The sequence below is a fragment of the Dipodomys ordii genome, unplaced genomic scaffold (assembly GCF_000151885.1).
Source record: "Dipodomys ordii isolate 6190 unplaced genomic scaffold, Dord_2.0 Scaffold47, whole genome shotgun sequence".
NCBI lineage: Eukaryota > Metazoa > Chordata > Mammalia > Rodentia > Heteromyidae > Dipodomys > Dipodomys ordii.
Genome location: NW_012267263.1, coordinates 10,461,277 through 10,489,153, shown reverse-complemented (window position 1 = coordinate 10,489,153; position 27,877 = coordinate 10,461,277). Strand labels below are relative to the sequence as shown.

Here is a 27,877-nt window from a genome sequence, read left to right as displayed (position 1 = left end):
TAAGGGAAACCATGGGACTTATGTTTCTTTGGGCCTGGCTTACTTCACTTAATATAATTTTTTCCAAGTTTTTCCATTTCCTAACAAATGGGGCAATGTCTTTCTTTCTGATGGAGGCATAGAATCCATATAATTTGAAAGAGGGAAAATCTTGAAGCAGATGAATCCCAAGATGCCCAAAATTCTATCCATAATTAATCAAAATGGTGATAACCAGAGCTACCATTTATTGAGTGTCTACTACCTGGCAGAAAGTATGCATCAAATATTAATGGTTTGGTTGGGTACTGATGGATCACACTTGTAATTATAGCTACTTAAGAGGCAGAGACATGAGGACCAAGGTTCAAAGGCAGCCCTGGCAAAAAAATCTGTGAGACTTATCTCCAATTAACCAGAAAAAAGCCAGAAATGGAAGCACAGCTTAAGTGGTAGAGTGCTACTTGTGAGTGAAAGAGCCAAGCAATACCACAAGGCCCTGAGTTTATGCCCTAATACCAGCATACACCTACACAAAAGAAATAAAGAAAAATATTAATAATTTATTTTTTTGATCAGTAAGCTTAAATGCCTTTATTAGACTTGCTAAATCTCATTTGTTAATGGTGCATGGACACTGATCTATGGTCAATGAGAAATTTAAATAAAGCATTGATTATATTTGGGTTGCAATAAAATCACATAACTAAGTTGGTAATATAATTGTAGAATATAAGGATGTAAATCAGAGGTTGCACTTCTTTCAGTTCTGACTCCCTACATTTTTTATTAAGTTTTCATTGCTCTTTGATAATTTAGACATGGGAAATTGGAGGCTCAGAGATGCTAAAAAAAAATACTAGCTCCAGGTCACAGTACTACATTGTTAACTCATACAAGATTCTAACCCAGCTTTGTCTGACCCAAAATTTGTCTACTACATTTGATTGAAGAATGGATAGAGAGGATGAAGAAGGTTCTCATGAAAAATGAGAATTGAAAAGGGAGGGTTCCACTTGAGTGAGCATATGGCTGCCTTTGTTCCTGATTTTGTCTTCTGTTCTTACCTTTAGCAGTTTGTTTATTGCTAAGAAATCTGCAGACTGTTTCAATATAGCTATCATCGTAGTAGCCAGGGTTTCATGTATTAGCTGGGCCTGAAGAACATTTGGTTTCTCAGGTCGGAAGCTATACTGTAAACCAAGAAAATGAATTGTAAGACACAACTGTCCCATAAAACATGCCACCCACAAGAAAGCCTATTTCACAAACCTTTATGAAGGATCTTAAATAACTATCCAAGCCTTCTTCATGGCATTTTGATACAATATGTAAGAGGACCCTGAAATGATATTCACAGAAGTCAGTATGTCATGCTACAGTTCATTACCAGAGTTTGACTGTTAAATAACACCATTATGACTAACCCTAGACATACCTAGCACTCCTCCTTAAAAGTGAGACAATTGCATAAACAATAGTTCAAGTCTAACAATGATTTTAGCACCTAATATGCTCAATGTCATAAAATGCATCTCCTGGTTCAAGGCCACGTGCTGATATTCATGCCTACAATCCTGTCTACTCAGGAGATGGAGACTGTGAGGATCACAGTGTGAGGCCAGGCTAGGCAAAAAGTTCATGAGATACCTTCTCAACCAATAACTGGGTGCCATGCACCTGTCATCTCAGTTACAAGGGAGGCTGAGATCAGGAAGGTCACCATTTCAGGCTAGTCAGGCTAAAAAGTTCATGAGACCCCGATCTCAATACAAAGAGCTGAACATGGGAGAGAGCCTGTCTCTCATCCTGGCTACAGAGGAAAGCATAAAATAGTAGGATCACTGTTCAGGCTAGATAGGCAAAAAAAACAAAAAACAAAAAACAAGTGATAGCCTATGTCAAAAGTAAACAGAACAAAAAGGGCTGGAAGTGTGGCTTCAGTGGTTGGTAGAGTATTTGCCTTACAAGAGCAAAGCACCAAGCTCAAATTCTAGTACTTCAAATAATAACAACAACAATAATAATTTATTTCCTGGTTCAAAAGAGGGATACTTTTATTTGGGCCCCTTTCATGTTTCTTCTCCTTTCTAAAACTATGTATGCATTTGAATTATGGCCTTAAAGTAAAAGACCTTAAAGTAAATATTGAAATTCTTTCCAGTGAGAATAAAAGGAAAAGCTTAGAAAGATGAAATGGAAAACATACCAACCAATGAGGAAAAAGGCTAGGGACATGTAGGAAAATCATAAGTAAATATAAAATTCATACAAAGATTTAAAGTTAAGAGATGAGCAAAGTTTCTCAAATACCCACAAGCATCCGAATCACACAGGAGGCTTCTTACCAGGTTGCCTGGCTCCACTCCCAGAATTTCTAATTTTGTAGCTGAGAGGTGAAGTTAATGGTGAGTATTTTCACTAATTTCACTCCCAGGTGATACTGGTGCTGCTGGGCTGGGAACCACATTTTGGGGTTAGAGCCATGCTTCTAAAATTTTCAACTTGATGGTCCCCAGCAGCAGAGATAAACAGTGTGCAAGTATAGGTAGCCTGAGGCCCAGGGGAAGAGGCTGTGACAAGCTGTGACAAGCTCAGGCCAGAGTTATCCAACACTGAGCTTACAATTTTTGAAAGTCTTCTTATTTGAATGCCAAAAAGCAAGAGTATTTGCCTTCTACTCTCTGTCTTGGTTAGTTTTTGTATAAAAATAATGTGCTAGCTTGGTGCTGGTGGCTCATGCCTGTAATCCTAGCTATCCAAGAGGCTGAGATCTGAGGATCATGGTTCTAAGCCAGCCCGGGCAGGAAAGTTCCTGAGACTCTTAGCTCCAATTAACCGCCTAAAAAATAGGAAGTGGAGCTGTGGTAGAGTGCTAGCCTTCAGCAAAAAACAAACAACAGCAACAAAAAAAACTCAGGGACAATGCTCAAGCCCTAGTTTCAAGCTCCAGGATCCACACGAAAAAGAGAGAAAAAAATAGCCTTTATTCTTTCAAGTCAAAATTGATAGCCTAGCGCCACATTCTGTCCAAAATGAGAAATGCTAGTCATATGTGGCTGTTTAAATCAACTCGAACTAAAGTAAAACAGAATTAAAAATTTAGAACCAGGCATAGGTGGCTCACACCTATAATCCTAGCTACTCAGGAGGCTGAGATCTGAGAATCATGATCCGAAGCTAACCTCAGCAGAAATTGTAAAATTCTTATTTTCAATTAATCACTCAATCAGATGTGGCACCGTGACTCCATTGTGGCAGAGTGCTAGCCCTGAGAAAAAAAGAGTTCAGGGACAGCACCCAGGTTCCAATTCAAGCCCCACAACTGACCAAAAAAGCCCTTAGCTGAACTAACCATACTTCAAGTGCATGAGAGCCAACAAGTGAATAGTAGCTAATATACTGGACAGCACCAACACAGAACATTTACATCACTGGAACTGATGTAAACTGAAAATATGTTTGTGTTCATGAATATACAAAGTCACTATTATAGGACATGAAGGGAGAAGTAAATAGCAATAAAATAATACTAGGAAACTTCAACATCCCACTTTCAAAAATGGAATAGTCAGCCAGACAGAAAATTAATAAGGCAATATTAGACTTGAACTACACTTAGGCCAAATGGGCCTAACTAATAGTCTTATAGAGAACTTCCATTTACAGCAACAGAATATATTCTTCTCAGGTGTACAAAAAATATTCACCAGGATAGACCACACATTAGGCCACAAATAAGTGTTAATAAATTGAAGAAAACTGAAATTGTATCAAGTACTGTTTTCAACAACATTAGCACAAAATTCAAAACTGGTAACAGGAGGAACTGTGGAAAATTCAAAACTATGTGGAAATTAAACAACATGCTCTTGAACAACTAGCCAAAATAAAGGAATCAAAGGGCAATTTAAAAATATCTCGACAAATAACAATGAAAGTACAGCATACCCAAACTAGTAGAATGAAAAAGAAAAAAAAAGGCAAAGCAATTCCAGGAAGGAAAATTGATAGCAATGGATGCTTCCATGGGTGGGGGGGGGGAAGGAAAGAGAGAGAGAGAGAGAAAGATCTTGAATAAATAGCTTCTTTGTATTTTAACACCGAAACTCACATGGTACAGTTGATAGGAACATCATCTTCTTGGGTCATATTTGTGAGAACTCGGAAGAGTTGCATAAGAATTACAGGTAGAAACTGTATCATGACTTGGATCTCCATGGCATGCAAACACTAAAATAAGTCATTATTAGTTATGAAAACAAACAGAAATATGATATAATTTGCAAATGTGAAATAGCAAAAAATTTAGTTAATGAAAAACATATTCAATAGACTATCAGCTCTGTTGAATGCAAATTTCCTGGAACAGGGGACCTTTGTTAATGCCTGAATCCATGCCTTTATTTCGAATTGAAATTTGGTGAGTTGACTTAATATTAAATGCTTAACTGAAAATGACACATGTAATTGGGATATATAGGATTTTTTTAAAAAGTCACTGGACTTGGCAAGCCAATGTTCAATGGTGTGTAGGGAGCAGCGGGAAGAAGACGTGCTTGGAGATATACCCACTTGTCCCCTACATTCTCTGTTTTCCAGAAGAATATGGGCTCCCACTGAATCTGGTGAGAGATCAGGAAGGCTTCAGTGAAGTACACTTGTATATAAAATTGGCTCCACACCAGCAGAATCTCCAAAACTGAAATCCTTTTGCATTTTAACATCATCGTACTACACTTCTTCAAAGTGCTAACACTGTCTCTAATAATAGATGTGTTACACACATTACAATGAAGAAGTATGTATGTGTATATATATATATATATATATATCAGTACTGCAAGCAGTAACATTTAAAAACATAAAAAAACTTCTCTTTTCCTCTGTCTACATTCACTCACTTGATCATTCAGCCAGCCAGCATCCCACCTTCCCCTCCCCAAATCAATCCTCCTTGGAGCACTTTCTATTATAAATGCCCTGTGTGGTGTTGTGGGAAATACAGAGATTGACAAGCCAAGGCTTTGCACTTCAGGAGCTCATCATTGTTCTTTAACAGTCCTCTTGACTTTTGTTTCCACCTTCCATCCTTATTCTCCCCACCCTTTTGCAAGGCTCTTATGCCAACAGTGACATCCAAGATCTCTGAGCTGGTTCTTTCTCATCAGATGCATACATGGTCAGTCCTTCCAGATTGTTCTTCCTATATGCCCCTCTGTCCATCCTCCCTGTCTTTGCCCCTCTTCAGGATGCTCTACCTATAACCAAAATACTAAATAACTTTCTACTAGGTATCAGTACAGTTTCTCTTTCCTCCCAATGTATCTCTTATTATCTTCCACTGTATTCCAATGCTGATTAGACTACCTCCTACCAAGATTTTTTTGCAGTGCTAAGGATGGCACCCAGGGCCATATACATGTGAAGCAAGTGATCTACTAGTAAGCTACACCCCTACAACTCAATATTTTATTTTAGTGCCAGTCCTAGGGCTTGAACTCAAGGCTTGGGTACTGCCACAGTTCCACTTTTGGCTTTTTTTTAAAATTGGACATAATAGTCTCACAGACTTTACTTCCCCGGCTGGCTTTAAACTGCTTCAGATCACAGTCTCTTGAGTAGCTAGGATTACATGTGTGAACCACTGGTACTAGCTCAAGATTTTATTTTTGATGCTTCCCTATTACCTGGGGCAGTGGTTCTCAACCAGAGGCCACTGTTCCCCCCAGGAGATTTGGCAATGTCTAGAGACACTTTTTGGTTGTCACAAGTGGAGGAAGGTGCTACCAAGCTCTGGTGGGCAAAGGTATCTTACTATATACAGGAGACTCTACAATAAAGGCTTATCCTGCTAACTGTCAATAGTGCCAGAGTTGAGAAAGCCTGGCCTGGGGAATTAGTAAGTTCAAGTGACATACCATCCAGCCTACATTTTCAGCTTGTGTCTATACTATTCTTTCTTGTGTCTACACTAATCTATCTGACATTGTCCTACCTGTGTGCCGTTATTCAGATTTTAGAAAATCCTAGCTATCCTTCCAAGACAAGTTCAAACCTCTACTCCAGTGAAACCATTTATTTTCTCATTCAAGAAAGGCACATTGAACATACTTCCAGTATTCAAACATATCAAAAAGAAGACACTATGCTAAGTACCAGTGCCCACACTACAACCCTAGCTACTCAGAAGGCTGAGATATGAAGATTAAGGTTCAGAGGCAGCCCAGGCAGAAGAGCCAAAAAAAGCTAGAAATGAAGGTATAGCTCAAGTGGTAGAGTGTCAGCTGGTGAGCAAGAAAATCTAGTGAGAGCTCAAGGCCCTGCTACAAGTCTGGAAGACAGACAGACAGACAGACAGGCAGACAGGCAGGCAGGCAGGCAGACAGACAGAGACACAGACGTACAGACACACAGACACAGACACAGGCACACCAAAACTAAATCACTTCAGTGTAAACAGAAAATGGTATGGCAGTGGCATCTACAAAATTCATAAAGGACGAATAACTGAGCTACAGTGGGAGAAAATATTAGGTAAGGCTCCAGGGAGCAGGCAAATCAGGGACTAGGCAAGATGATGGCATGGAGAAAGAGACAGGCATTCCATGCAGGAAGGATCTCCCTGCTACCAGTATTGCTTCTATTTAATTTATTCTCAACATAGCAGCCAGAATGTTCTTTTTGAAATGCAAATTGGATAATGCCATCTTTTCCTGTTCAAAACAAAACAAACACCATAAGCAAAGAGCTATCATCAGCTTCCCTTACCTACGCATGTACTCAAACTTGCTCAGCTCTTGGCAACAAACACCCCTCCACTATGTGCTGTACTCCAGCTATGCTGTCTTTTCTTCTGTCCTGCAAACACACCAGTGAAAGATATTTACACCTACCACTGCGTTCTATCATCACCCATGGCTGTCTTCTCCTGTTTCTTTTCAGCTCAAAATGACAGTGTCATTATATGGCTCATGCCTATACTCTTAGCTACTAAGGGGGCTGAGATCTGAGGATCATAGTTCAAAGCCTGCTTGGGCAGAAAAGTCCCTGAGAATCTTATCTTCATTTAGCTACTAGAAAACCAGAAGTGGAGCTGTGGCTCAAAGTTGTACAGTGCTAGACTTGAGCAAGAAAATCTCAGGGACAGTACTGAGGCTCTGAGTTCAAGTCCCATGACCAACAACAATATTTTGGGGGGGGTCCGGTTGTGAGGCCTGAACTCTGGGCCTGGGCGCTGTCCCTCAGCTCTTTACCTCAAGGCTAGCACTCTACCACTTGAGCCACAGCACCACTTCCGGCTTTTTTCTCTGCTTATGTGGTGCTGAGGAATCGAACCCAGGGCCTCATGTATGCAAGGCAAGCGCTCTACCACTGAGCCACCTTCCCAGCCCCCATCAACAATTTTAAAAGACAGTGTTTCAGACAGCTTTCCATGACAAGTCTGTCTAGAATGTACACCTGGTCCTTTGAAATCCCGTGAACTAATTCTATTTTCCTTCCAGCATTCACTTCTACCTGAAGTTACTCATATCTTTATAATCTATCTAAACATCAATGATAGCAGCTATGTTGTTTGAAATGTTTCCTATTATACTTCCATCACTCAAAACAATGTTTGGCCTATAGTAGGTTCTCAATAACTAAATGGTGAATGGCTGAATAAGCAAACAAGAAAACAAAGGGTAAGATGAAGATAGAAGCCTGCTAGTCCACACTAGGTCTTCAGTGCACTGGAACTTCTATACTTGGACACATTCAACATTCAATCACATAAGAGACTATCTGTATTTTTACATACTGTCAATTAACTTGTCTGCTCTGTTTCTTCATTTAGGTTGTAATCGCTCTATGGACAATGACTGTAATTATTCTTCTTTGAAGTCTCACAGTAGGTAGGAAAACAGTAAATACATAACAACAGCTCTACAAACAGATGTTAAACGAATGGATATAACAATGTCATTTATAGGGACAACAGATAGCAAAGGTTGCTAGAAAGATCCCAGGACTAAGAGTCAAGAAACATGTCACAGGCCTGGCTCAGTTTTTCTAACACTAGTTGAGTGACTCTAAAGGCAAGTCACCCACACTTGGGCTTCAGTTTCTTTATCTGTAAAAAGAAATCTCTAGAACCCGTTTCAGCACTAACATTTTGTAAACAAACTAACAACAACAACAAAAATCCCAAAACTTGGCTATTTCTGAGGTTACATGGCATTTCACTCACTGCCGCTAGAGGGCAGGCATAGGTAATAGAAATATAAAAAATTCCACACCCTTAAAGATACCAATACCAAACTCTTCTTTCTTTCTCTTTCTTTCTTTCTTTCTCTTTCTTTCTTTCTTTCTTTCTTTCTTTCTTTCTTTCTTTCTTTCTTTCTTTCTTTCTTTCCTTCTTTCTTCCTTCCTTCCTTTCTCTTCCTTTCTCCTCCTCCTCCTCCTCCTCCTCCTCCTTTCTTCATTTGAAGAATACTAGTCCTGCCAGGGGCCAGAGGCTCATGCCTGTAATATTAGCATCTCAGGAGGTTTGAGGATCATGATTTAAAACTAGTCAGGCCAGAAAGTCCATGAGACTCTGATCTTCAGTTAACCACCACAAAGTCAAAAGTGGAACTGTAGGTCAAGTAGTAGAGCCTTGAGTTTAAGGGCTCAAGAAAAGCACCCAAGCCCTGAATTCAAGCCCAGGACAGGCATTAAAAAAAAAGAATGCTAATCCTGTTCCATATCACTCTCAAAACTTTTACTATGTTTCCCCACTTGATGAAAAACCAATGATTTTAACACACAAAGCATGAGGAGCTCTCCTACCTAAGGACAAGATTGGAAAGTTAGATAACCATTATGCTTCTTAATGAAAATTAAGGCCAACAGCCACCATTGATAGACAGTCCCTTTTCGTCTCCTCTTGAGCTATGTATGATATATAGATATATGATTGGCAGAATGATACCTTAAAAATTAACATCAAATTATGTTATTCAGATGTGAAAGTGTGATTCAAGTAATGAATCATCAGCCTTGAGTGAAAAAGCAAAGGGACAGTGTCACTACCATGAGTTCAAGCCTCAGTAGTAGTGTGTGTGTGCATGCGCATGCGCATACACACACACACACACACACACACACACACACACACACACAAAATCACAAAATTATGTCATTCTACTGGCCAAAGCCCTAAGACTTCCTATTGCACTTTGAGTACGTGCTAACTTCTCATCGTGGTCTCATAGGCCTTACCTGATAGCACCCCAACTGACCTTCCAAGGTCTTTATCACTCTGCACAGCAGCCAAACTGGAATTCTTACTGCTCCTTGAACATACCTAGCTAGGCTTCTCAAGACCTTTGTGCTTGCTGTTCCCAGCTTATCCCCAGAAATGCAAGAGGCTCACTTTGTTTCTGCTAGGCCTCTGCTCAAATGTCACTTTAACAGAAACATCTCTGACCTCTTTAAACAGCAACTCCTTTTCGTTTTATTCTAGTTTACCATTTGCTTTTTTGTATAGTACTTAATACTACCTGGTATGACATAGATATTCATTTCTATGTTTGTTGTGTGTCTTCATGAGAAATTAAGCACCTTGACAATAGGGATATTGGGGCTTTTTTTTTTTTTACGTCTAATAAGATTCCCAATGCCTACTTCGTAGAAAGCACTCTATAAATAGGTGTGTCATGAATGATTATCATAACAAACATTCTCCCACTCAAGCCTCACAAGCACCTACACGATGAATAGTTCTGTTAATCTTAATGTGTGACTAAATGAATCTCAATTCAATGAAGAAATAAAGGACTTGGAGAAGGTAAGTAACATGGGCAAGATCAATCACAGAGCTACTGCCATATCTGGGACACAAAGTTGGTTTATGATCCTAGAACCTTACACTTAATTTCATTTTATTTATCTCTATGAAAGAAATGAACATGTTTGTTTCTTGAAAACTATCACTAAGGCCAGGAGCAGATGACTTACACCTGTAATCCTAATTACAGGGAAGACTGGGACTTGAGGATCGCAGTTCAAAGCCAGCCCTGTCCATGAAACTCCTACCTCCAAATAACTACCAAAAAAGCTGTGGCTGAAGACATAGAGCATTATCCTTGAGCAAAAAAGCTTAGGGACAGTTCCCAGGCCCTGAGTTTGAGCTCCAGGACCAACACACACACACACACACACACACACTGACAGCATATGTCCAATATATAGAGGCCTTGTTTAAAATAAAAATAAAATAATGATAAAAATGAAACAAAATAAAAATTTCTCAGTTTTCCCATGGCTAACCTACTAAAGGAGCAACAGAAGAAGTTGTAGGTTCTCTATACATCTGATCATGTGTGGTATTCTTTAAAGCTTTTCCCTTTTCCTTTGTCTCTTTAGCTTTTTCCATAGTCCTTCACTCATGGACACAGAAAGCATTTCAAGTCTTATTCTAAGCAAAAAGTGTCTGTGTTCTTCCTGGACCTCTCCCACAGCATTCTCCACCTTAAGTGAACAGTTGGCAGAAAAAGCAAAGATCTGAAAAATCAATTTCTACAACTGAAATACACATTTCTAAGAGCTTTTTTTCAAACACATCATGTTGAATACTGGCTATAACGTTTTCCTCCTAATGTAGCAACTCCACTGTCTGCTTTAAAACAGCCACTTGATGGAAAAGTAGATAATAGAAAGTGCTCTCCTGAGGATACCCAGCCCAAAGTATTTCCAAGGGCTTGTCTGATTCTTTTTTCCACATCAAAATGAGGTAGCAGAAAGACATGAAAAACCAACCTTTCACAGAAAGCTGCTGTTCATTTACCTTTAAATATTTAATGAGCTCCCCTGGAACTTCTTTGGAACCTGACTGAATCAGCTGGCAATGATGGAAGAATTTGTGCACATGCAGATCCTAGAACACAGATGGAAAGAGCCATATGAAATGAGATCTGATTCATTATTCTAAAACACAGCCTCTCCACTCCCCTCCCCCCACATCTTGCCAATCTAACCTTCCTGGCATGCTAAAGCCTGGACTCTGGCTCCAGCAACCAACCTATGTGTCCATGTCCCAAACAGTAAAGCCAGGTGAATCTGGCATGTAGCTAAGCACACAGGAGACCACAATGTATCCCCAAGCCCTTAGCATTCATTGAATCCCTTTTCCCACTGGTGTGTTCTATGAAGTTGGGTTGCCTCTCCATTTTAATGAAATAAGCAGGAACACATCTCTGAAATTATGGATTAAGAAAAGGTAGCAGCAGGAAGTTACCAGGACAATAGTCTCAAGCATTTAATTCCCAACGTTACCACAGAATTCTGTGGTGAGTCCAGATGTCTCATATGGAATCCATATACACCACTTTTCTGAACAGCTTGTATTATAGGAGGTGCAAGAATGAAATGGGAATCTTGGCCTAGGTCCTTGAATTATTACTGTGTGAGCTTGGGAAAGTCTCATAACCTGACTAGGCCTTAATTTCTTTACCTATAAAATGGGGATGATATCTCTCTAATATGTGGAATCTAGAACTAAAAGATATAAATACACACAGAGAGAAAGAGAAAGAGAGAGAGAGAGAGAAAGTAGAAAGTGAACATGATTATAACTGAGAGTATTTGGAGTGTGGGGGAAGGGAGAGGGTAAGAGATGGATGGAGGGTGAATAATATCAAAATACCTGGTATCCATGTATGAAGATAGCATAAGGAAACTTGCTAAAAGCTGTCAAATAATAGAGATGTAAGAGGGGCATGGAAAGAGAACAACAGAGGGGGTTAATTGTGAACCACAGTGAAAGCCCTCTGCAATTAATATACATTAAAGAAAATGAATGACGAGAATGTATAATGGGCTCTGTTGGGACTAGTTACAGTGGGAGGTGGAAGGTGAATAAAGAGGGTGAATGAGAGGAAATGTGATCAAGCCCTTCATATGTATGCATAAAAATAGAAAAAGAAAATGTGCTGACATAGTTTTAAGAAGGGGCAGGGGCAACAGAGGGAGTGAGCTTGATTAGAGAACATTGTATGCATATATGAAAGTAAACAATGGGAAAACATCTACTTTTACATCAACATCAAATATAAATAAAAAATAAAATATCAAAACAATGAAACTCCCTTGTATAACAATATATGCTAACAAAAATGTTAAAAGCGATGAGATTATAAGAGGAAAAAAATGGAGGATGATAGCCTCCACGAGCCTTTTCTTTTACCATTTTGTGAGGCTCAAATCAGTTAGTGAGCAAAGAAGGATTTTGTAATTCGAGAATAAAACAAAACATATGCTACAATGAAGTTATTACTAGTGAGAAAATCCTGCAGGCTACAATTTCCCTAAGGTTGTAGCAATTAAATATAGTCCATTTTGGCTGGGCACTGGTAGCTTACACCTGTAATCGTAGCTACTCAGAAGGCTGAGATTTGAGGATCACGGTTCAAAGCCAGCCTGGGCAGGAAAGTCCACGAGACTCTTATCTCCAATAAACCACTAGAAAACCAGAAGTGGTGCTGTGGCTCAAGTGGTAGAGCACTCGCCTTGAGCTGAAGAGCTGAGGGACAGTGCCCAAGCCCAGAGTTCAAGCCCCACGACCAACAAAATAAAATAATATATATATATATATTCCATTTTAATGAAGAAATGTACTTGAGAATGAAACTCTAAGTAAACTCATTGAACAATTAACTGACAAGTTTAACAAAAATGAGTATCAGAAAGCTAAAACACAGTTTGAATGGAGAGGGGCAAGTGGGTGACAAATACAGTCATTACATTAAAAAACACATGCTGGAGTATTCAAACTGACATAACTCAGATAAAACAACTTACTTGAGTATAAATAGTAGACTCTAAATGGCTTTTAATCTTCAACAAAGGTTTTGCACCATCTACCCACTTAATATCCGCATTTGATTGCTGTGAATAGAAAATACACACACTTTTTATACCATAGCAATGGATAGTTAGCAATATACAGCACCTTTTTGCATTTTAACATTTTTCAGAAATTGAATGTATTAGAGTCATATATTAGAATGAATAGGTCCTAAGTCATTTTAAATTTCCAATAATTTTAAGACTGATATTTCCATAAATTATGACCAAAATTACTTAAATAAATGGATTTTTTAAATGATGCACAAAACTCAAGACTGAGTTTTAAAAGTTACTAGAATCAGCAGATGTCAAATTATTTTATCAAGCTGCTGTAAACTCTAAACACAGACTTTTCATAATGGACTTCATTGTAGATGAGTACCAGCCCTTCAGAACCCTTTTTCATAGCATTGTCCTGAGCCATCAACTAGACCAATAGAATTATACTTTTTAAACATTAACTTATGATCACTTCAACACATGCAGAGATTTTCCTACCCTTCTTGATTCTGCATCATTCAGATTCAAGTAGCCTGGGGGAAGATTGGCTGAAACTGGCAGCTGTTGTTCAAATGTGATGATTCTACCATCCTTCAGCAAAGGCACCCAGGCAAAACCAACTGCCAAGACAATAATCAACCATAAGAAATGAAATTTTCAATGCAATTAGCTACACGAATATCTGACTGCTGAGCAGTGGAGTTTCCAGGGATCTGTATGTGGGAGCCCAGGTGTTGGGCAACTATATATGGGGAAGGAACAATACTTTTGGATGGTTTCCTAGTCCTAGCCCAACCACTAAGTAAGCTTGTTTACTCTCTTTCCTTGCCAATAAAAGTGAGAGCAACAACAGTCTTTCTGTCTAAAAGAGTTGCCAGATCATAGTGAGATAATATATGAAAACAGGTGAAAACTTAAAATGTGCATCAATTGCTTTATCATGTTATGGGATCTGTGTGTGTGTGTGTGTGTGTGTGTGTGCGTGCGCCCAGGCCCTGAGCTCAAGTCCAGGACTGGCAAAAAAAAAAAGGTAAGTACAATTCGTGTGTGTGTGTGTGTGTGTGTGTGTGTGTGTTCGCATGCAGGTCCTAGGGCTAGAAATTGGGGGCCTGGAAACTGTTTGTGAGGCTAGTGCTCTACCATTTGAGCCACAGCTCTACAACTTGCTTTTTTGCTGGCTAATTGGAGATAAGAATCTCAAGGACCTTCCTGCCTCAGTTAGCTTTGAGTTGTGATACTCACATCTTAGCCTACTGAGAAGCTAGGATTACTGAGTAGCTAGGTATGAGCCACTAGCACCTAGTCAAGGGCAGGCTTTGAACTGTGATCCTCAGATCTGTCTCCCGGGCAGCTAGGGTTACAGTGTCCAACTAGGGGATCATTTTGGGTTGACTTACTTTATAAGGTTCGGGTTTTTTAAAAAAAATCTATCCTTTCACTAAAAGTACACAATCTTTTCTTTTCTTTTTTTTTTATTGTGAAAATACTGTACAGAGGGGTTACAATTATATGGGCAAGATAATGAGTACATTTCTTATCAAGCATTGTAGCCTCCTCCTTTGTTTCCCCTTCCCATCCCATCCTCCCCTACCCCCCAACTCAGCCCTCCCCCCCCACCAAAGTTGTAAAGTTCATTTTCGACATAACAACTTGTAAGTCTCATTGTTGCAATAGGTCCACCTGTATCCCTATTTAAATGATTTGTTTTTTCCCTTCCCCTCCACAAATTATGCCAACATCAAATACAGTGAAAGCAGGGGTTATACCGTGGGGGAGAGACATACAAAACAACAAAGAAATAATCTTATAAATGCGTTAGAAACAATCGCATGAAAAAAAAACATTTGAATACATATCTTAGGGTTCATTTCCCTAACATCAATTTAACTGACCTTTTCTGCTTGACTCAGACATATACTAGTTATTGCAAATAAGGGAAACCATGGGACCTATGTTTCTTTGGGCCTGGCTTATAAAAGTACACAATATAGCTGAGACTGTCTCGGACAGCAATCACATATTCCCAAATTTCAGACTATGGAAAATTAAGGTCTTAAGTCAAGGTTATATTCTATATTTATACAAGGCAGTAGGCATAAATTATTTAGATGGGCAGATTTCCTTGATCGTGGGATGAGGAGGTAGAGTTGGATTATTAAGCCAGACCACAGTGTTTATGACTTGACTCCACTAGAGATTTTACCCAATCTCTATGTTTCTTAACAGTTCTACCCCCAAAGGAAAGTCTTGGCTTGCAATTAGAAAACTCATCATGTTGTAGCTAAAAAAGCCAGAGCCATCTGTGTTACTGAGCAGTGTCAGTATTTCCATTATAGAGATTACTCTGGGTTTCAAGTGTTTATAAGTCATCTGTAAAAAAGCTTGCTCTGAACTGAGTTTTGGCAAATGAGAGAGGGTATTGGCTAGAAAGCACTTTGCAAAGCCATTGCTTTCTGATTCTTTAAAATTCTTTGTATGAGTGCCTGTACACATGTGTGTGTGTGCATGCATGCATGTATGTTTGTGTATGTTTATACTGTGAATCCAGAAATCAACACAAATCTGGTTAGAATGTTTTCATTTATGTGTTTAATTTGGCAAATGTAATTCTTAAAAGACGGCCAAAACATTGCTTTCTCTGAGTAAAGTTTTTCTCAGACTCTCCAACATGCCTAAAGTGCTCTGTGCCAGTGTGACCTCAGAAATGAGTTTACCCAGGCTTTTATTTAACAAACAAACAAACAAACAACAAGAACAAATGAGTGCCAGTGGCCCTAGCTACTCAGAAGACTGAGATCTGAAGCTCATGGTTCAAAGCCAGGCCTGGTCTGTGAGATTTATAAGTCCAATTAACCATCAAAAGTCCAGAAGTGGAGCTGTGGGTTCAAGTGGTAGAGTGTCAGTTTTGAGTTTGAACCCCAGTACTAGCACAACACACAACTAGCACAAGAACAGAGAAAACAACAATGAGCAGAAGAACCACTAGAAATGAGTCTATCAATGTAGTTAAGTTGAAAAATTGACCAATGAGGAAAGATTTCTAGCCCAGAAACTAGGAAAATGTGTTACTTATTCTTAGATAACAAGGTTTTCTTCATAAAAATTTTGATTGAGATAGATTTCAGATATAATTTCTCCAATCAAAGGATACAAAATTGAATGGTTTTCAGTATGTCTGCAACTGGGTCTCCATTTGTAATACCATGAAACTGCAAAACATTTTTATCATCCCCCAGCGAAATATCATAGCCCTGAGCAGTCACTTCCCATTCCCTCCTTCCCCAGTGCTAGCAAATACAAGTCCACTAGCTATCACTTAGGTAGCATTGTTGCACAGTAAACGTTCAGATCATGGCCAAGTGTGTATACTAATCAAAATGCATACAGAGCACTCGGAAATCACGAATGTACAGTATCAAGCATGCCATCTGGCTCAAAGGTAGGAAGCCACTTAAAGGATGAGTTAAAACTGATGCATGGCATGAAGAATAACCATCTCATGCTTCCCTGATCACCTTGCCCACATGTAATATTTGCATAAGGAAGCCAGAATTTGTCATTCAGGAAGTACCCACTGCCATGGTTTGTCATTTTTTTGCCTGCTTTCTTCTCAATTCTCCATGTCTCTGCCCTCACAAACTGCAGTTTTTCAGAACAAGACAACACTATCTATAATAGGAACTTGTTCCTATTTAGCCCTATTGCCTGCTCACCATTACTCAGAGGTCTCACTGGCAACTCAAACTCAACATTGGTCTCAAACTTAACATGCTAATAATTTTGCTACTAAGAATATCTTCTAGCTAGGCATCAATGGCTCACACCTGTAATCCTAGCTACTCAGGAAGCTGAGATCTGAGGATTGAGGTTCAAAGCCAGCCGAGGCAAGAAAGTCCATGAGACTCAGAAAAAGCCTAAGTCGCGCTGTGGCTCAAGTGGGAGAACATTAGCCTTGAGCACAAAGAGGCTCAGGGAGAGAGCCTAGGCACTGAGTTCAAGCCCTAGGATGGGGGAAAAAAGAATATCTTCTTTTTGATCACCCAGTTTTGGCCCTTCAGTGTTTACTTTGAACCATGTATCTAGTAGTGAGGTGTGTATCAAGTCCAACAGATATCCTTTGTAATCCACAGGAGATTGACTGGTTCTAAGACCTCTTCATCAATACCAAAATCTATGGATGCCCAAGTCTCTTATATAAAATGGGATAATATTTGCATGAAGTTTACACACATCTTCCTGTACACTTCAAATCACCTCTTCATTACTGATTAATTGCAAATGCTATGTAAATTTAGTTTTCAGGGGATAATGGCAAGGAAAAACATCTGTACATATTCACTATAGATATATTTACAAAAATATTTTCAACGCACACTCATTTGAATATATTAATGAGGAACCCACAGATATTGAGGGAATGTATCCTTTTTCCTGTATTTCCCCCTTTTCCTCTGTCTCCTGATAATATCATAGTATGATTCTTTTCTTTTGCTAGACTTTATAAATAGCTCACGCCTGTAATCCTAGCTACTCAGGAGGCTGAGATCTGAGGATCACAGTTCAAAGCCAGCCCGGGCAGTTAAGTCTGTGAGACTCTTATCTCCAATAAACCAGTAGAAAAACCGGAAGTGGTGCTGTGGCTCAAGCAGTAGAGCGCTCGCCTTATGCTGAAGAGCGCAGGGACAGCGCCCAAGCCCAGAGTGCAAGCCCCAAGACCAACAACAACAACAACAAAAACTCCCTAATTGCTTTTCCTTCCATTCTTCCTGCTCAACTTACCCTGCCTTTTATCTCGCTACCTGATTCCTTTTCTCAAAACAGCTCTTACTAGTCTTTGTAATCCTTCAATAGTTCCATATTAGTGACAGTATAAAATCAATGCCATCACCTGCCTTGCATGCTTCCTACAATCTGATGCCTCCATCTCAACTTGACATTCTATGATGCCCTTCTCAGCATCTCATGCTCCAGTTTTGATGAACAACTTATAGTTCTCTGTCCATACCTCTCAACACTCCAACATTTTACAAGCTCTTCCTTCACCCCAGAATCCCACACCTACCGATCATCACTGCATTATCAAGGTCCACCATACCCTTCCAGATTTCACTCAAATACCGTCTCTTCCCAGAAGTCTTCCTTGATTTCCAGCTACTTATCTCTAGACCAACTGAATAACTAGCTCCTCTCTGAGTTCACATAGCATGACTTTCTCAGTCATCAGCACTATCTTGTATTAGAATTGTATACATAATACATAAAACTCGTTTTTCATAGTAGATATATTCACTGAGGATCTGTGTTGCATTCTTTATTCTCCATAATGGCTACTACAATATCCTATACAAATAAATACATAGAAATATTTTCTGAAATGAGTGAACAAATGAATGAATCACCCAGGCTGGCCTGAACTGCATCCCAGGGCATCCTAACAATTCATAAAGCAGGTATGACATAGGCTACATTCACCGGCCTTCCGTCTTCTCCCAAGGCCATGTCCCACTGGCTATCTAAAGCTTTGCTGAAATGGGACCAGGACTCTGTGCTGCTACTAAAGCTTATTCAATTTCATTAAATCTGTTCTCTTCTTATTAGAATTAGGCAACTCCCAGCCTCCCCCCCCCCCCCGGCTCACAGATGTCCTTGGCTCTGGGCTCACTTCCCTCTTCCTCAATAAGCAGAACTGAAAATTTTGGTTGCTGGGCAATTTTATACAAAAGAGATAACAATACAGTATCATAATATGAGTTCCTTTCTGAGAACAGCAATATTACTTTATGTTGCTTATACTAGTTTAAGCATACTGGCAAGCATTTATTTGGACAATAATATTGGTTATAAAGATAATAAAATCAACATATAATTCATCTTTTGCCAATAAACATTTCTTAGATGGGTCTTGCTATGTTGCCCAGGCTGGTCTCAAATTTCTAGGCTCACACAATCCTCCTGCTCAGCCCCTGCTGTACCACTGTAATTGATTTACCAATGCACTTTTACTTTTTATTCAAGAGGAAAAATGGTATACAGCTTGATGAGAATAGGTATGATAATCCCATTTAAAATAGCTACAGGAAGAGACATTTAAGGAGCATACAGAGCTAGGTGCTGATGGCTCACATCTGTAATTCTAGCTACTTAGGGGGTTAAGGTCTGAGGATCTGGGTTTGGAGCAACCCAGGCAGGGAAGTCCATAAGACATCTCCAATTACCACCTCCAAATCCAGAAGTGGGGAGGCATGGCTCAAGTGGTAGAGTGCCAGTCTTGAGTAAAAAGCTAAAGGACAGTGCCTAGACCCTGAGATTGAGCCCTAGTACCAGCATGTACAAAAGCATGTGTGTACATATACTTGACACGTGTACAGGCAGGTGTGTGTGCACATGCACATGAATGTGCATGCATGCATGAACACACACACACACACACACACACACACACACACACACACACCCCTAAAAAGAGCATGTGGTTCTGGGTTTGTGACTCAACACTACAAAAACAAATAAGGAAACAAACAGTATACATACCTGGAGTTTCAACTGTGTCCTGTTTTTTGGTTGTTCCCTTTGTGTTAATTTCACAACTTACATGATAAAAAGTGAAAAGCAAGTGATGTTTAGGATGCAGGTGAATGGGAAGTTCAATTTTAATCTGAAATGGCAGAAAAGTTATACATAGCATTTCGTTTTCCTTTGTTTTAATTATCATGCTGGACTGTTAGACATGTAATTCAGTTTCATCATACTGTTCCAAAATACTTCCTAAATAGCAGGCCAAGTGGCCAAATAAGGAGATTCCAAATGGTCAGTTTCAATTTGACAACAATATTCTGCTGGATTATGAGGGTTGATTCAGTACTTTTACTTGAGACTAATGAATTCTCTGACTTCAAGTTTGCAGCAGAATATTTCTAAATCTGTAGAGTAAAAATCACATTCTCACATCTCAGGGATATTGTGTAACCCAAATTGAACCAATGAAGATAATCCAGGGTTGGCAGAGAGGCTCAAGTGGTAAAGTGCCGACTTAGTAAGTGCAAGGCTTTGATTTCAAACCCTAGTACCACCAAAAAAACCCTAAATTACATTAATACAATTCATTTACAGTATGTACTGAATTTGGAAAGTTACATTCCTAAACTGTTTTTTTTTGTATGAAAAATTAAGACCTTACAAATAAACTTCCAAAAAGTCACTATATGTGGTATGTACAAATTATAGTTCAAATACATTCCTCTGGTAGAATAATACAACTTTAATCTTGCATAAATAGATAAAAACTTAACTTTTGCATAAAAAGATAAAAACAAAGCTGGGCATTGGTGGCTCATGCCCGTAATCCTACGTTCTCAGGAAGCTGAGATCTGAGGATTATGGTTTGAAGCCAGCCTGGGCAGAAAAGTCCATGAGTCTCTTATCTCTAGTTAACCCTTCAAAAGCTAGAACTGGATCTGTGGTTCCAGTGGTAGAATGTTAGCTTTGAGAAAAAAAAAAAAAAAGCTAGGGACAGTGCCCAGACTCTAAGTTCAGTCCCCAGGCTTAGCACGCATACGTGTGCGTGGACACACACACACACACACACACACACACACACACACACACACACAAAATAAAAATGATCATCTGTTACTCCAGTATTTATAATTAATGCTTTCAATAGAGTATCTTATGTAATTTTCTAATCAGAAACCCACTGTTCATAATATTCCCTGAAAGTGTGTAATAAACAAATCACAAATTAATAGACAATGTACATGTACTTATCTGTCTTTTTTATGGTGCCAGTCCTGGGGCTTGAACTCAGGGCCTAGACCCTGGCCCTGAGTTCTTTTGCTCAAGGACAGTGCTCTACCACCCGAGCCACATCTCCATATATATGCACTTATCCATACAGATACTCAAGTTTCGCCTTTTCTTTTTTGGTTAATACACAGAAAGTGATTTTTTTTTTAAAAAAAAGCTCTATTCATTTCAGGCATCCAAAAAACAATGTGGATTATTTACTATATGATCTAGTTTCTGCCCTGAGTAGCATTGGTTATAGAGATGCACACATTAAACCAAAACCAAACCAGTTTGTAATGGACATCTGGTCCAATTATTTCTCAGATGAGGCATGGTTTTGGTGTTATGACTAAGATCTGTTATAGGTATATTCACAGCATCCAGACCATCTGGATATCTAATGCTCTGCTGCACGTAAATATGGACATACTCCCTCCCTGAGTAGAAAAATACAAAGCACCACTACCTCTCTCCCCATCCCCCAAGAAATGAGGGACATTGGATCGAGAAAGCAACGAGTAACGTTTATGGCTGGGGTTTAAGGACTTCTCAAGTGAACGTGGAGAAGTCATGACAGAAGGGAGGATGATGTCAGATCAAGCCAGGAATGGAGAACATGAGGACTAAGATACAGAAACAGCAGAGCATACTGGCCTGGAATGCCAATTCAGGTTCCATGGAACCATGTATGAATCAAAAGCAGGTTACAGATTTAGATAAATACATACAGGGTAGAAATGGCTGGAACGGAGACACACTGGGAAGTGTAGAGATTCAGGATAGAGAAACTATAAGAAATAAAGAGAGACAGGGCCCAAAAGACTCAAGAGGGAGAACAGAGGCCAAGATAGGAGACCACCTACTCCTCTTTACCTGCTTCCCACTGAGATGAGATGGGCAGCCAGGGGGATTCTATGACACAGGTGTGTAGCTGCGTCTTTCAAAGAATTTCCCTTTCAAGCCGGCTGTTCCAGTCTACTGCATAAAACCCCAAAGGGAAAGAGCTAGAGGGGCTTTGAAAACAGATCTTCTTTCTTATTTTAAAGCCATAGAAATGGAGAGTCAACAAGAGGAAATGACTTTCTCGGTGTCACATAGATGCAGCCAAGGGGGTGAGAACTCTACTGCGACTCTGATGTCTCTGATGTTTTTTCCTACCTTGTTATTGCAACTCAGAGAGGCCTTTACATTTGTGGGCAAATCTTTCACTCTCAGCGAAGGGCACCAAGCAAGTAGTGGCCCTTAGATGTGACATTTTTCTGCTTTCATGAAACAAAACATTCAGAGATTGCAAGTGCAGATAAAAAATGAAAATAATTTGAAGAGAAAAAGAATAGCAACCACTGCATTTTATAAATATTGGATGATAGGGATTTTACCTCATCGTAGAACTCTGGATTTTGGTTGTGATGTGAGACAACAGCATATGCATTTGTGGTAAAAACAGACCCTGCAGGTTTTCCATAAATGCACTGCAAAAAAAGGAAACACAGTCACCACTCCAAATGTGGAATCCTCTTAGCTCTCCCCTTACCCCCTTCACCCTGGCCTGTAAGTTCTGAATCGTTTACACAGTCACTCCACATACCATTTTTGATAGTACCTAACTTGGCTGTACAATGCTTATGAACTTCTGGCCATCAAAGCAATGCAATTCCCAACTCGTTGATGATACGTAGCTAAACACGTCTTTATCATTTGGAAGGGACATCCTTTTAGACTAGGCCTATAGAACTTACTTCTCTCATGACCCTTGAGTATCCTCAATATGACAGACACTACCTCAGCCACTCAGCAACATTTTTTGGATTCTCATTGTACAGTGGACAGGGAGAAGAGTTAAAACACACACACACACACACACACACACACACACACACACACACACACACCCCACACCCCACACACACACAATCCAGCAGAAGCATTCATGGCCCAAAAGGAACTGAAAAAATGTCTATCTACAGATAAGGTTGCTAAGTCTCTTATATTTTTAAATGTGGCACTTGATGCCTCCCCCTTTTTTTCAAAATCACTGGCTTTATGTTATACTAATAAAATAAATGTAAAGCTTTCTATGGTTCCATGGAATGTCCTGAATTCAGTTATATGTAAGCTTTTCACTTCCATTGACCCAATAAACTCAAGGATGAATATGGAGTGACTGAACATGCCAACGTACTCACTGCCTCACTGATACTCCAGAGTGAGCCTCTAGGCCAGTTAAGGAATGAAACTGAGACTCCATATGAATGCATAGCCAACTCTCTGAAATACAGCTACTAAAGCCATTTTCAAGAGCTGCTGAGAGGTAACCTAAGAATCTCTAAGCACACAAAAGGATATTACACAGAGGAAAAGGAAGAGTGGTTCTCATCTCTACTGAGGGGAACTTCAGGAAAAAAATGTACTGCATTTGAGTCAGCTAATCTTTAAGCTTTTCTGTGACAAAAGAAAAAAACACACACCTATCTTCAAAGGATGGGCTATGCAATGTTGAAAAGTTTAGTCAGGGACAGTCTCTTTCTCTAGGGGATTTGTAGAAGTCTAGGTACCCTTTTGTCTGATCTAGCTGAGCCTAAGCTCAAGCTAGAAGCAAGGAGCCAGATATATACTTTATGATGGCCACATATTCTCTGAATTCCTTTCCAAGTCTCTGATTAATGGGCTAAAGAGCAAAAAAGTAAAAACCAATGATAAAGAGAAAACTGTAAAGGCACTGTGATATGACCAGTATATAAGCATTGCTATATCAATCTCAGCATAGATAACACAGATTTTGCTTTGCAGAGACTGCAAATCCAAGTTTGGAGGCAGCATTTGGCCAGCCCTGGAATGGAAGTCATATCTCAGATCAAAGCAGTCATGCTGTGCTTCTGTCAGCTCAAAAAGCCTGTTCAGATTTCAAGGAGAAAGGAGTTTATGGTCTCCTGAAGATACCATTATAAACTATCAAGTGATTTTTAAAAAATGACATTGTGGCTGAGATCTGAGTACTGTCAATTCAAAGTGGAAACATCAAAACCTGCTATGTAAAGTTTATCCATCTTGGGGAGAGGGCCAGTGCTGAGGATGAAACCATAGTTCCATCCATATTAAATTAAGTATTCACACTAAGCTAAATCCCTGGCCCAAGTTTACACACACACACACACACACACACACACACACACACAAGGATAGTGCTCTACATATACGTAATATATGTATGTATGTGTGTGTATTTATATATACATACATACATAAATATTCTCTCTCTCTCTCACACACACACACACACACATATATATTCCCATCTCGTTTTGCTATACATTAACATTTAAACTAACACAGTTCATGTTTTTTTTCTTCTTTTTGTGCTGGCCCTGGGGCTTGAAATCAGGATTGGGCACTGTCCCTGAGCTTTTGTGTTCAAGGCCAGTGCTCTACCACTTAAGCCATAGCTTTACTTCCAGCTTTTTGTTTTCGTCAGTTAAAAGAAGATAAGAATCTCATGATTTTTCCTCTGGGCTGGCTTTGGACCATGATCCTCAGATCTCAGGCTCTTGAGTAGCTAGGATTACAGGCATGAGTCATTGGTGCCCAATCCATTTTCTGATATTTGTAAACAAATTAAATTTAGAGCATGACACCATTAAGCACCCAAATCACCATTCATATACTATCATTACCAAAATTGTCACTTTATCAATGTCGGAAACAAACCTTTAGTGAGCAAGCATCACTTTCATCTGAATCTCGGAATTCCACACAGACCGCAATGTTCCTTGCCTATAATGACAAACCATCCAAAATGAGTCACACATGAGGGAGAAGATGCTATGTCACATTTTATCCTTCAAAAATGTATACTTAATACTGCTTACCTTGGCAAATGTTTTCTGGCTATCGTATTTTAATTGCAAGGGATAGACATACAGATGGTTTTTGTAAATAGTAAATGGATAACAATATTTTGTCATTTCTGGAACAAACTCTTCTACCTCCACAGTAATATTTTGACAATTCTTTTCAAAAGGCTTCAGGGGCACATATGAAGAAGTAATACAATCTATAGCAGAAAAAAAATAAATAAGCCAAGAGTGTAGAACTGAACAATTCTTACCACATTCCCATATTTATAAAAATATACATGGAACATGTTTTCAGAATGATTTAGAAACGTAATTCTTAGTAGGTGACAAAAAGTCAAACAACCACTTAAAGAGCCCAAAAGGACATGAAGGAATAGTCTGATGCTGACTTGTGGAGCCCTTCACACAAGACGTGGATAGAGATTTCATTCGAGTGACTTGCCAACTATAACACATCATAATTTTGACGAATGTAAACTCTATGCTTTCTCTCCTGTGTCTGCAAGTTAGCTTTCACTGCAAATTTTTATGGGTATAAGGAAAAGAAGCAATGGTAAATTTATGCTTCCACTTAGTTCATGGAGAGTCACTTTTAAAGTTAACTTGGTGCAGGTGCAAATTTTCACCAAAGAAATAATGGAAGCCTTTTGAAACTATAGCTCTTATGAGGTGTTACCAATAATAAATTCAATACTCCCAAGTGTGAATAATAGAAAGCCTCTGAGAAGTTCAGCAGCATGTGCTACTAGAATAGCCACTGGTGTAAAGATTACGCTTATACCTAGGGCTGCAAGACTGTGTGTCCTTACTGCAGAGACATGGTGATGGATATGGAAGACCCAGGATGAACTGGACCTAAGGACACAGTATTTTTGTTGGGTTTGTCTTTGATTACTGAAGTCACCATAATTATAATAAAACATCTGGAGTATAGAATAAATTTACTCAGTTGTAATTACCTAGAGATTACTATTAACACTCTGATTTCGTCTAGTCATGTTTCCTCCTCCTCCTCTTCACCTCTCCTCTCCCCTTCTCACTGTCTCTCTGGCTGTGTCTCTCTGCAATACTGGGGTTTGAACTCAGAGCCTCATGCTTGTTAGGCAGGTGTTCTACCACTGAGCCATCCATCTATTTTTAGCTTTGATTGGTTTCAGCTTGGCTTTTATCTCCTGCCTAAGCCTACACCTGGATCACGATCTGCCATATTTTATACTTCCTGCTGTAGATGGGATGACAAACACAAGCCACCATCCCCAGGGTCTTCTTTTGTGATGGAGTCTTGCAAACTTTTTTGGCTTGGGTTGGCCTAGAGTCACAATCCTATGTCTTCAGCCTCTCAAGTAGCTGAGATGACAGTCATGCCACTGTGCCATGGCTACTGCTCCTAGTGTTCTTTCTATGAATCTTTTTATGTAGTATGTCTCATACTGTATGTACAAAAACCTAACCTTGAGTTTTTGACAATTTATTGAGTATACATTTTCAGTGGCTGCATAAAGTTCATAGTATTGTGCCAAAACTGCTTTAATCACAATGACCCTGCTCAATTCTGCTTGATTCCAACTCTCATAATATCATTAGGAAGAAGAATATCTGTATGCATAAACTCTTGCCAGTACTTCAAATTATTTCTTTAGGAAAGAATCATTCATTGTATATTTTTTTCTGGTCCTAGGGCTTGAACTCTGGGCTTGGGCACTCTCCCTGAACTTTTGTGCTCAAGACTAGCACTCTACCACTTGAGCCACACCTCCACTTCTGGCTTTTTGGTGGTTAATTGGACATGAGAGTCTCATGGGTTTTCCTGCTAAGACTGGCTTTGAATTGTGATCCTCAGATTTTAGCTTCCTGGGCAGGATTTCAGGTCTAAGCCACTGGTGCCTGGCTCCACTGTACTTTTAGATGTTTTAAAGTATGAACCAAAGGCCAATGCCTGCTTACAATCCTTTGATGACTTGTCTTTGCACTTAAATAAAATAAAAAGTTTTTAGGGCACTACCATGGTCTATACAATTCTCTGTATGACCTAATAATTTCAACTTTATCTTATTGCTTCTATCTCTCTCTATACTAAAGCCACATTGACTTCCTTTTTGTTCATATAAACCAAGCTTCCTCCCACCTCAAGGCATTTATAACATACATGACCTAGACCGTACAGTCACACTCACCACACGCTGACTTTTTCTCCTCTTTTTATTTCTTGAGCTTGAGAGAGGCCTTCCATGACCACCTTTGTAAAGTAGCCCACCCCTTTTATAAGCAGAGATCCCTTGTTTGCTTGTTTACTATCTGTTGTTTCTTTTAGATTTTAAATTGCACACATTTAAAACATCTAGTTGGTATTCAATAAATGGATAGGATCTCAAAATTCAGATACCTTAGTTACAGAAACTTATTAATATCTCTATACCCAAATTATACTCCCATTCGTGCTAGGTGATGGTATATAGTCACACTTGACCAGAATTAGATAATCCCTTTGCTTTATTTTATTTTAGATTTTGGTGAGGGATAAAACCCAGAACATTATACCATGTAATCTACCACTAAGCTACAACCCTAACCTACGAGCTCCACTTTAAGCATTTTTCTAAATTTGATCAATAAGCAAAAGCATCTTGTTATAATTTGCATTACTGGCATGATTACTGAGATTGAATCTTTGTCAAATATTTCCTAGCCACTTCATTATATCCCTTAGAAACTTGCTTTTATTTTTGGTCTTCTGTACAGTTTTCTTCTGGGATCCTAGAATCTAGTCCTTAGGCAAGAAATTCTCTTCCTTTGTCATCTCTTAGTTGATACAAAGAAACTTATCCAAGGCAAAAAGAATAGAAACTAAAAGCGCATACCCACAATAGAAGCTGTATTTGAAACATGATAAAATCAACTTGCTTTCTATCTGTATTCACCATGCATACTGGATTGAGTAGTTTCTCCCCCTAAATTCACATTCGCCTGTAATTTCTGAATGTAACTTTATTTGGAAATAAGGTCTTTCCAAATGTAATTAGCTATGGTAAGTTCATACTTAATTAGGACTGACCCTAAATCCAATGACTTGTGCTCTTATAAAAAGGACACAGAGGGAAGAAGGCCATGTGATGAATGTGGTACACAATGGAATGATGCAGCTATAAGCTATGGGATGCCAAAATATCCAGGTGTTGCTAGAAGCTAGAAGGAAACAAGGAACCTAGAGCATTCAGAAGAAGCATGGCTCTGCCAATACCTTGATGTTGGATTTCTAATTTTCAGAACTGTAGAACAATATATTTCTGTAGTCTTTTTTTTTTTTTTTGGTCCAGTCGTGGGGCCTGAACTCTGGGCCTGGGTGCTGTCCCTCAGCTCTTCAGCTCAAGGCTAGCGCTCTACCACTT

General features: G+C 39.2%; 1 protein-coding gene across 1 annotated transcript in view; it reads right to left on the bottom strand.

Moving 5' to 3' along the window:
• Positions 1 to 27,877, bottom strand: part of Dock11 (dedicator of cytokinesis 11) — a 196,254-nt gene that overhangs the window by 73,680 nt on the left and 94,697 nt on the right. The window contains exons 15-25 of the mRNA XM_013019742.1: positions 24,881 to 24,936; positions 24,504 to 24,688; positions 24,343 to 24,408; positions 22,017 to 22,109; positions 19,381 to 19,504; positions 13,348 to 13,469; positions 12,802 to 12,888; positions 10,790 to 10,879; positions 4,094 to 4,212; positions 1,252 to 1,321; positions 1,047 to 1,172 (exon numbers count right to left, since the gene is read on the bottom strand). Coding sequence (XP_012875196.1) covers positions 1,047 to 1,172; positions 1,252 to 1,321; positions 4,094 to 4,212; positions 10,790 to 10,879; positions 12,802 to 12,888; positions 13,348 to 13,469; positions 19,381 to 19,504; positions 22,017 to 22,109; positions 24,343 to 24,408; positions 24,504 to 24,688; positions 24,881 to 24,936 — 1,138 coding nt within the window. The remainder of the gene's footprint in view (positions 1 to 1,046; positions 1,173 to 1,251; positions 1,322 to 4,093; positions 4,213 to 10,789; positions 10,880 to 12,801; positions 12,889 to 13,347; positions 13,470 to 19,380; positions 19,505 to 22,016; positions 22,110 to 24,342; positions 24,409 to 24,503; positions 24,689 to 24,880; positions 24,937 to 27,877) is intronic.